The sequence below is a fragment of the Etheostoma spectabile genome, chromosome 13, assembly GCF_008692095.1.
Source record: "Etheostoma spectabile isolate EspeVRDwgs_2016 chromosome 13, UIUC_Espe_1.0, whole genome shotgun sequence".
Taxonomy (NCBI): Eukaryota; Metazoa; Chordata; class Actinopteri; order Perciformes; family Percidae; genus Etheostoma; species Etheostoma spectabile.
The window spans coordinates 18,921,305-18,932,477 of record NC_045745.1 but is presented as its reverse complement, the minus strand read 5'-3'; the positions used below and the strand labels follow the sequence as shown (position 1 = coordinate 18,932,477).

Genomic DNA, 11,173 nt, shown 5'->3' with positions numbered 1-11,173 from the left:
AGAAAACTTGTCTCGCTTTGCCAGACCCTCTTACATAGCGCGCTGAATTAGGGTCCGACTAGTCCACACAGCATTCGGGGATGGGAGGAAAATGTGCTCTGGTTTGACGGCATTCCTTCAATCCAATCAGAATCGTCATGGGCGGTGCTAAACTCAGCACAGAGCGGCAGCAAAATAAACGAGCAAATGAAAACTCTGATTGGACAGATAGTCTGTACACTAGCTGTCTCAATTTACCAGGCAGAGATCTGATGAGCATACAACAATAGTCCTCGTAAATCCACCAAATTTAAAATTCCAACACAAAGAAAGCGGAAGGAAATGGAAAATGCATGGATTCAGAGACATTTTTCACTAAGGCTCTTCCTTTCATTCTCTTTACAGACCAGGAACAGAAGGCTCCAGTGAGAAGAAAATTAAAAAGAAGTAAGTATGATGTTGATTGAACCATGTTGTGACAGTGTTACATGTTTTGGCTACCAACAATATATATTTTGATGTGAAATAATTACTAGAGGTGCACAATTTGTATAAAATATACTTAAACATATGTAAATAATAGACAATAACAGTTTTTTTTTCTTCCCTTTTGGCCAAAGTATACTTCTACACTACTGTTACATGTTTGGTGGTGCATTCTTAGGTTGTATAAAAAAAAGAATTCTATAAGTCTGAACCATTTTTACATTGTCCATGTGAGAGTAAATTCATGTTTGAATTGTTGTGAGAATCTGCCTAGGAAAGGATGTCCGGATGACACTGCGATCAAGTGGTGTTTATGGACAGGTGATGGCATGACCTTCGCAGCATTGCTGTTCATCTCTTGATTCAAGGCCCAAACTGTAGAGGTCCATCTGAACATAGTCAACAGAAGTGTAACAGCTCCCTCTAGTGGATGCTATTGATGACTATGAGCCACTTCTTTAAAGTGCTCCTGTTATGCTAGAGGTTGTACCAGAATAGGTTTACATGGTTTTGTTTTCATACTTCACATTGCGGCAGCACCTCTTTTCATCCTGCTTGTTGAGCTCTCTGTTTTAACTACAGAGTGAGACATCTCACTTCTGTTCCATCTTTGTTGGGAGTCGCACATGTGCAGTACCAAGATAAGGACTACTGTCCAGTCAGAAGCAGAGTATGAGGGGGAGCATTATAACGTGTGTTATAAAGTGACGCAAAATGAGGCGCGTTTGTCACGAAAGTAAAGGCTGGACTACAATAGAGCGGTTTGGAGCAGTTGTTTAACAGTGTTTGCTGTTGGTGATGGTAAGTCCCTTTGGTGTGTTTTTTTTCAGTTTGTAAACCTATAACATGCTCAGAAAAGATATAACACAATGAAGGAAAGGGAAATATCCAAAAAGCATAATATGAGCAATTTAATAGTGTGATCCATTTTCACAGAGAACTTTGACTTACCAAAGTCAAAGTCAAACACGCCCCGTTACCTCAGGTTTCCTAACTTAGGCCACCACTGAGTACCCCGAACTAAAAATCCAACATGGTGGCTCCGTTGTGATAGCAGTAGCAACATAAGCACTTCTGTGTTATTTGTGTCTCACTAAATCAGTTGTATGCACAGCGCTGTCCTGTCTGTGGACATGTTACGTTGTTTGTATGCAAAAAAAGGCGTAATGTGTTGTTATAGACTGACATTGCTAACAATGGCTAACCTGGCTAGAGCTAATAAAAACAATGAAAATCAAACTTGTAAATGGAACGCATTCAACTATGGTGTGACTTCATTTCCAGCTTCAAGTTCCGAGGTAATAACTTTAAAACTGCTTAAGTTATAGACCAGCTAGTCTATGTCCATGACGTTCCACTTCTGGGATTGCTCCGTTGCCGATGGTAATTCCGTAGGATTTCCCTCATTTAGGCCGGAAATCTGTTGCCTTGTGTTTCCTTTGTGTTGGGATTTTAAATTCCGGTCAATTTTTGAGGACCATGGTTGTCATATCTCTGCGGGGTAAATCCAAACCGCTAGCTAGACAATCTGTCCAATCAGAGTTTTCTGTTGCACAATTAAAACAACTTTTGAACATACACGTGTTCCACCAAAACAAATTCCTTCCCCAGGCTATTTAGCAGCGGCAGCGTTGCTCCTTGCAGCTCTCGGCACCGCCCGTGACAATCGTGATTGGTTTGCGTTTCCAGAATGCTGTGTGGGCTCGCCAGACCCTCCTCCGTTGTGGAGGTAGGTCTGGCAATGCGAGACTATAGACCAGCAGTAAAACAATTCTACTATTGAATCATATTACAATAGTGATAGTTTCTTATTCAGTACTTTCAATGTCTGCCTCTAAAAATCACAATGTGTTTGTACATGTCTTAAAAAGGTCTGGTGTGCTGATCTTAATCAATTTTATAATACGATAAATAGTAGTAGTACGTAAAACTTGCTTTGTTATCCTCAGTTTTTTGTTGTTTTACTGATTTATTGTGTCCCAAGAGCCAGCAAGCGTGATACCAGGCCCCTGAAACTGAAACAGCTCAGTGAAATTCAGCCTTCATTCATTTTATTTTTTACACCTTTGCTTTTTTTCCTTTTGACATGTCAGAATGTCTTCCAAAAAAAGCCTGTACTTTTAAACCCCTTCACAACCTCCTTGATATCTTTGCCAGCCTCTGGGCACCATTTATTTATTTATCCTTCCCAAATGAATCAGTTTTGCAGGCCGTTTTCACAGCAGACATTTTGACTTGTCGTAGCAGGGAAAGCCCAGGTGGAACTAATAACCTTAACGATGGCTTAGTTCCCCGCAGTTATTGCAGTGCTATGCAGCAATTAATAATGATATTAGTTACACCTGTGTTTGCCATTGCACGATTTCTGCTATGACAAAGGGCCTGTTCAACTTTAATTTAACTCCACATGTGTCCCCTGGACATGTGCCGCCACCTCCCCCAGAACACTGACTTACATCATAACAGGTTGAAAATTGACTTTTGGCTGTCGACTATAAAAATGTTACAGCGCAGGTCTTTAACATGTTATAGGCCCAGGACCGCTATATTTCTCTGAAGACCCCCCTCGGGGGTTGAAGATCTGTATTGCATTGTGGACTTTGTAGACAGTTTGGCTCCAGCATGAATTTGGATGTTGTGTTATATGTCGCTTTATTTGTTTCAGTGTGCCTGGCCATGCTTGGTCTGTTGGTGGGAGGGGCATATGCTCTGAGTCAAGCGGTATCAGAGGCTGGTGATTGTGGAAAGTGATGAGTCAAACATTACATCAATGATTGTTAATCACTCCCCAACTCACTGATGAAGCCCTGTTGGACAAGACTAATAAGATTAATTTTTTTGTTTGGTGTGATTACACTTTCTTCAAAGAAGAAAAACAACTAAACAAATACCTTGCAGACTGGCACTTGTAACATCATAGACATTTAATTTACTTTCAAGAAAAAAAAGCATTGTTATCCTCTCTTTGCGTGGTGAAACTACAACAGGCAGTATCAATAACAGAATCAGAATAGGATTTATTAGCAAGTAAGTAACACAAGGAATTTGACTAACTGGTACAGTTTGAGACCTTCTTTTTTATAGCAATTCACACTGTTCTTCATTCAAGTTTCTCCTTTGTGTTCTGCCACTTGCTCTCAGGGCTAAAGATGGTAGCGACAGCAGCAGTGATTCAGATGGCTCCTCAAGTGACTCATCGTCAGACAGCAGCGACTCCTCCAGCTCCTCTTCAGATGACAGCGACAGCAGCAGTGACAGCGACGATGACAGCTCTTCCTCCACTTCCTCTTCTTCCTCCTCTTCATCCTCAGACAGCTCAGACTCAGAAAGCAGCAGCGATTCAGATCAAGGACCTCCAAGGAAGAAGAAAAAGAAGAAATAAATAAATATGTTGGAATAAGTGGGTTTTCTTGTTTGTTTCCCTAAGTAAATTTTAGCTGTCCACAATTTTTTTTTTCCTCCTAATTCATTTTAGTTGGCTGGAGTGGTAGGACACGTTTAGAGCTATGGAACTGCTTGTACAGTTGTAGCACCAAAACACAGAATTAGAGAGAAAAGAATATTTTGGTTTGGCCATTGTGTCATGTTCTGTATTCGAAACACATTTCCCGTTACTTTTAATAATGTGATATTTTGTCAAGTTCATAGCTCTACTGAGGATGTGAATTTAAAATATCTGAGGAAACTAATGCGCTTATTCATGTTGAATTTGTGATTTTATACGAAAGTATATTTTTAGTCAAACTTAATCTGTACAGTTCACAACCTCGATAAAGCCGTACCATATCTGGAAACAAACAGAGACATTGATGTGAGACCTTTTTGAAAGATACAGAATAAAAGTTTATTAAATTTTGAATCAGTTTGAAGTGAGAAGGTCTCGTTGGTATGAAATTGCAGTTGCTTGTTCCACAGTAAAATAAAATTGGTGTGTTTTTGTTTTTGAGATTCTTGCATATTTGCTATTGTAAAAGGTTTTATTTTGCTAAAGAGAAACAATGTCTTTACATACATGGATTTAAGAATAAAATGGAAATGCATTGTCTTTTTTGTTAACTAATTTACAAATTAGGATGTTTTCAAAAACGGCATCTCACTGTGCTGGGCAATGTTTGTAGACATGTGTTTGGAAATATTTTATTTGCATTCATGAGTTTATGTTGCCTCTTCCACTACTAGACCCTGGATGATGATGATATGATGAATTTGGCTGTCTATAAAACTGTCCAGAATGCCAAAGCATGTGTTCAGCTTAAGTAACTTAAAATGCAAATGATTTTCAATGTGGTGGGCTAAAATGATCTATATCTGTGTGCTTTATCAAATGTTTTGAGAAATAGCTTATTAATAGCTTATTTTGAAGAAATTAGATCTTAAGAATCCAAGACAGAGTAATTAATCATTTAACGCAACTCATAAATATGAGTTGTTGTACCTTAAAGCACAAAAAGTTATGTAGCTGGCAGAATCTAAGTACCACGGATAACCATAAATATGCATTATGTGTGTAACTAAATATACAACATATTTTTCTATTGGCAAAAAGAGACATGGAACAAATGTATTTAGCAGTACATTTGTATATTTGAAATAAGACAGGGAGCATGAAACGCGCTCCTTATTTCCGTCCTGACTATTAAGTCTGCAACCCGTGCGTCACACAAATGTTGCATTCACAACGGGGGAATTACCTTATTTTACTGAGCACTAAGATGAGGTAATTCCCACGTTTGAGAAAAAAAAAACGCCGCAAATGCGCCCTCTTGTATACCTCTATGGTATAAAACCTGATAAAGGGTGCCTTTGCGGTAAAGAAAACATGATAAGTGCCCTCTTAAGGTGCCCTTCCAGTAGAGAAAACATGACGATGCCTAGGGTGCCCTTCGAGTAAAGAAAATGTGTGTTTTCTGTGCGCGGGTGCCACAGTATTTAATAATTAGTCTTTTATACAGTCTATGGTGCCACACTGCATGCAGCTGGTTCCCTTTTTATTTATTTTGTTGCCCCTGCCTTTTAGACAGCCTGGGTCCGCCACTGATACGCTGTCAAAATAAAAATATTCTCTCAAGTTGTATATACCACCTGAGCTACAATCAGTGTTATTTTCAAAAAACCCATCGTCCGCAGTGCTCCAAACGTATCAATTTTCCCTGTAACTTTTACAAAAAAGAACTTCTCTATCATGTTTGCTTGGTTAGGTGATTGGCTTAAGATATTCCCTACAGCAAGTGAAGGCAGCACCGCTTGCTGCCATCCATGCATCCAGTCCTGTCTGTGGTACCTGCTGGCTGCTTAACTTAGCTAGCAGCCTTACCTATCAGTCACTTATGTTCAGGGATAATAAAATGAACGACAGACAAAATGAATTTATTTCGTTTTCCACTCGATTCGCATTTGCGTGTTAAGGAAGAGATGGATACCATCCATTCGGTTTTAGTATTTTAGCTGTTACAGCGTTTTGCTGAGTCCATTTTGCGTGAACTGGAAAAGACAAAGAGAAAAGAGCTTTCCAATAACGTTAGCTAGAATGGTTTGGGCCTAAAAAGAAGACAAGAGGTAAGGATGGTGAATATCACAAAATGCGTTATTTGGTGATTAACTGTAATAAGTGGTTATCTGACATTTTGAGAGAATGTTAATTTGTATTTCCGCTGAAATTTTCAATGGTTTCACAGCTAGCTACCCGTTAGCCTAGCCCCAAACGCTAGCTACTAGTAGATTTGGCTAGCTAACATAACGTTTATGCTAAAGCGTAGATACAGGTAGCTTGTCCTGAAGGTAGCGTGTTAGCTTTTTGCTCAACGGGCAGACATTTAAACCAGAGCTACTTTTGAGTTCCGATTACTGCAAACATTTGAGCTAGTTTTGAGTTCCTATTACGGCAAACATTGATTGTTGAAATGATGAAAACGCTAAATGTTATTTGTATTTGTGTTGTGGCTTCCCGTTCTCGAAAAGTAAGGCGAATATCGTGATAGTGATCATGTTTTTGCTCGTGTAATGTTGGCTAACATGTCATGACGTCTGATGTTTGTGTTGTCTCTGTTTTGCCATGGTTAACATACCTTTAGTTAGCTAATAGTTATGCGTTGTCGACACTGCGTTAATTATTTGACATTTGTTAAGTGCAAACGATAAACAGAAACCGCTTGTAGTTTGTTATGCATATCACTCATCCACTTCAGCTTCATGATTAAACTGTAACGTTAGGTGAACTCTTAAGGTTAAAATATGCGCAACAATTATTGTAATGCTTGCCGTTTCTCTGCTGTAAATTGTACAATTTAACTAATCCTAGGCCCATAACAGTCTTCGGTTTTCAAACAGTGACAAGTAAAAACTTTTGGTTACTTGTCCTGTTAGCATCTGCACATCGTAGCTTGCATTTATTTAATCGCATGGCTCTAAGTGCCACTCCTAGCTGTCTAAAGTTATAATCCTAATGATTTAAAGTTACTGTTAAATATGAAGGCAACAAAATAGCTTATATGTCTAGCTTTGGTCTTGTGCTTTTCTAGGAAGCCATTTTACGTGCCACAGTTGGGGGAAGGGCCAGAAAATGCATCATAAGTCCACAGTTAAGCAAGCGAGTAAGTAACAATTAGGAATGTCGCTACTACATGTATATAACAAGGTATACCTGGCACATGATGACAAGGACCTAGCAATCAACTTGGTTTTCCTGATTGATACATCATGGGTGGGGGAGGCCTAAGGTCATGAACTCATTTATGGCAGGTTAGTTGTGAGCTAGCACATTTGTAGTCAGGTGGACATGCAGGAGTGATGATACTGCTGTTATGTTTAATAATTTAAGCAAGAGAAAACAGCAACCCTTCCCTTTTAGACAGCGACTCAATACCGGCAGTTTTGACCAGACCTACTACTCAAAGAAATTGCCAAGTAAAATAAAATTCTGAATACACTAATGGATACCAGCTCAGTCTGAGTACGCATGATGGCTGTAAAACATGTTAAATATTACAATTTGCATTATTAAAGCACATGTAAACATCTTAACTATAGTTTGTGACACAGATGGAAATCTTACTGTTTGATGATAGATTCCATTTTAATTGACTCCCATGTTTAGCGGTAAAAGAGCACCTTAATGCCTTTTGTAAAACTTACATGAAGGGTGCAACGTAAAAGCAATATTTCAGAAAACTTAAATTGAAACCGATGATGTGGTAAGAGCTGTTTTGGTGATTATCAGGCTATGCTAAAGGAATGGATGATATGACCACATATAAAATAACATTGACATCTGATATTATTTACTCCTTTTTGTGATAAAATGTTTTTTTTTTCATTCAACTAATTTAAGAAAAATCACAAACCACAGGCAAAAAAAACGTCTCCAAGGGCCAAAACAAACCAAGAGGAAAGATTGGGGGCGGCACAAAAAGAACGCAACAGAAAGAGCGACGTCCATAGCTTACGAAAAATACATGCAGAAACAGACATACATAAGAAGCAGAAGCACACACACACACAGACAAACACAAGACAGGGGACCAATCACACGTGATAATATTTACTCATAAAGCCATTTTCACATATCAACTCAGGACAATGTCACTCACAGACCAGACACATTCTCTCTTACTGGAAATACTCTTGTTTGTTTAGGCAGGGTGTGGCACTGGGTAGAGTGTGCAGGAGGCATGGCGATCACGTTGCTGGTTTGCAATTTGTTCAACAACCGAGTCTCTTGCTGCTCCTTGAATTTGTCTGATTTTGTCATCGCCCCTTACCAACAGACGTTCTTGAATCTCATCAGTTAGGCTTTTTAATTTTTTGTTGCCTCATTGTTTAAATCACCCTTCTTATTCACACTCGGATGTTTGTTTTTTCCCGTTTTTGGCGATGCGCATGATAGAAACGTCATCGACATGCCCACTCGCTGGCTGGGAATTCACCACACAGTAAGATGCTCAATTTACACATGGGCTCAATCAGAGATTACACGGTCTTTGTACCCAGGAGCTGGCCGGGTATAAACTGTTTGATGTCTGATCCAACTGATTCGGGTATTTGCGTTCCCACATACAGCGCCACCGAGTAATGTCCAGAAAATTTCCGGTTTGCGGTGCATGTGTGAAATGGGCTTAAGTTACTTCTATCTCACCCAGATGCTCTCTAATTTACAGAAATGTGGCCTGGATTGATTTAACATGAACAAGTTACTCGGTAGTACAGACCTGATTAGGTTGGTATCCAACCCTAAACCTGAGCGTTTCAAATGCATGTTGTTTTAAACTGTTAAAGCAAAAGCTCATGTTGCATCCAGTTTTTTTACGACGTTGAACAGATAAATGAGGCAGAAGCATGTGACTGCACGATCACATGACCCAGGGGATGACATTTTTGGTTAGGGTTAGCACAGAAGCACCTAGCCAACATGAGACATGTGTCTGCCTAAATTTAGGAAACTGCTAATGTCAAGTTCTTTTAAGAAACTAAAGTAATCAACCTAAATTGAAATACTGTTTTAGTGTTTGTAATAAAAGTCCATATTCAAACTAATGTGGTCCATGGAAACGTGGTCAGTGAATTATAGCAGAAAAATGTTTTTTTCTGACGTCTTGCTCCCTGTGACGCAGCTCACTGTGAAATTCTCTTCACTTCCTGTTTAGGTTTTGCTCTGTGGCTTCAGTATAACCGTTTCCTCTGTAGCCAAGCAAAGGGCACATCGTGCAAATGTTCTGTTGAGATGTTGTGTGACTTGTTTGTCCATTCCAGACAGAGGAGTGGGTGCATGTTTTCTTTGGCTGTGACACATCTATTGTACATTGCAGTAGTAGTAGTAGTAGTAGTAGTAGTAGTAGTAGTAGCAGCAGTAGTAGTACAGTGTGGTTTTTGGTAAATGAGAAATACCTAGTTCCAGACTAGGACAACAAGTAATTGTACAGGATTGTCGGGCTGCCTTCTCAAAACAGAGTGGTCCTTGTCCGAATTAGTCACATGCTTTACAACATTTCTTTATCACCTCCATCTCCCTTTGGTTATTGAAATGAATTTCCTATGCAAAGTTAAAAAGGAATCATAGCAATCATCTGGTTTGTTTATGTGCAGATGCTACAGCATTTAAGCAGTTATATTTTCGTTAACCCTACCCAAAGCAAGAGCTAATGGTGTCTTCAGCAGTCTAGAATCAAATCTTATTTCCTTTTAAAAATAGAAGCTTGTTGAAAGTAAGTCATTTGAAGGCTCTTCCAGAATCTGCCAGTTTAATTAGCCCAAATCTAATCGGAAATCAGTCGCTCTTTTTTTATCCCTCAGTACTGTTGCTCACACAGCAGAAAAATATACTACTCACTGTGTCCTGACCTCATACATGTGTTCTTCAGCTTTTGTTCTCTAGGATGTGAGTTAAGCTCTCGTGTGGTTATAGAGTCCAGTGGAGGTGAAGCTCATTAAGGCCCTTTTAATTTCAGAGATCTGGCACACATCTTTGCTGTGAGATACTGCGCTATATTATTGGTCTGGGAATTATACCATCAGTGGAATAGTGTAACAGTAATAATTCTGATAAAGGCAATGGAATTCATTGGCATGACATTTTCCACAGCAGGTTAAGTGCTCTGCAGGCAATAAAATATGGAGCAGAAACATAAACAGTAAAAATCCCAGTTAGTGAAGTGGATCCATAAGAGTTAAAATGAGAACATAAAACAGTATTGATTTGTCTAATACATAGATACAACTTTTGTAATAAGTGATTAAAAATAAACAAGTATTGCTAACCTAAACATCTGCACAGGAACCTGCATGGCAAAGACCCCTATTTATGAATCATACTATTTAATCTTTCATCAACCGGTCTCTTCATTCACGTTCACAATTGGCCAGAGCATGTACCAAAGCTCATGCTCTGCTGAGTGCGTAGGTTTATTTAAAGGATGAGAGTAGTACGCTATATGTTAACATGTTTCTATTTGTAGACAGGCAGATACTCCAGTGTCAAATTTACCCAAGACTGCTCTCTGAGGAATAAGATTGCGACTGAAATCCCTATGATGACTCAATAGCGTTGGGGTCATTTTGGACTTTTCTTGTTATCACGTGACAAATAGCAATGACTGGATATTGGTCTATTTAAGTTGCATGATGCCTTCAGTTTTAATATTCATGTTTCAGCTGGGTTGTTGTAGTTTTCTGACAAAGGAATGGTTAATTTGTTTTTTGCAAGTAATAGACTATTAAGTGGAGTGTTTAACGTAGGTAAGCATCAATGATACAGACTAAAAGCCCGATATATATATATATATATATATATATATATACCAAAGTTGAGGGGGGATCTGTTTGACGAAGCCAAGATGGATTTCACATGGCAAGTGTTTATTGACATTACATTAAGCAATAACCAGTGAATTAAGATAATGAAGCCTCATTTAAACGGTTTACATGGGCCATTTTTGCAGTATAATCAAAGGCAATAACACATCACTCACAGATTCACAAAATTGCTCCTTCTACTACTGTTTTGTTTAAGAAATGGCCAAAAAAATTCAAACCATAATAATAATGTGCTTAAACATGGAGTCTGCCTTTCTGCCAGAAAGACTGTAGATATTTGAACTCAATACACAAACATATACACATAGATATAAAACTTAATACACCCCTCCTGTCACTGCTCCTACAGAACGTTGGCATGTGCCAGATTTACTGTGCCTCTCGTTCCTACTGTCTTTCTCTT

The 11,173-nt window shown here is 38.9% G+C and overlaps 2 protein-coding genes across 7 annotated transcripts in view; both read left to right on the top strand.

Moving 5' to 3' along the window:
• Window positions 1–4,406, top strand: part of zcchc10 (zinc finger, CCHC domain containing 10) — a 7,847-nt gene extending 3,441 nt beyond the window's left edge. Inside the window, exons 3-4 of the mRNA XM_032533552.1 lie at window positions 385–426; window positions 3,607–4,406. Of these exons, the coding sequence (XP_032389443.1) occupies window positions 385–426; window positions 3,607–3,847 (283 nt within the window). The 3' untranslated portion in view covers window positions 3,848–4,406. The remainder of the gene's footprint in view (window positions 1–384; window positions 427–3,606) is intronic.
• A 1,296-nt stretch (window positions 4,407–5,702) lies between these two features.
• The window catches only part of aff4 (AF4/FMR2 family, member 4), a 35,230-nt gene continuing 29,759 nt past the window's right edge, over window positions 5,703–11,173 (top strand). For 4 of the 6 annotated variants that reach the window (XM_032533369.1, XM_032533366.1, XM_032533368.1 and 1 more), the window contains exon 1: window positions 5,704–6,021. The gene's annotated coding sequence lies outside the window, so the exon portion shown is untranslated. Of the gene's footprint in view, window positions 6,022–8,767; window positions 8,824–11,173 lie in introns of all 6 variants that reach the window. The other 2 variants (XM_032533363.1, XM_032533364.1) reach the window with 2 other exon arrangements.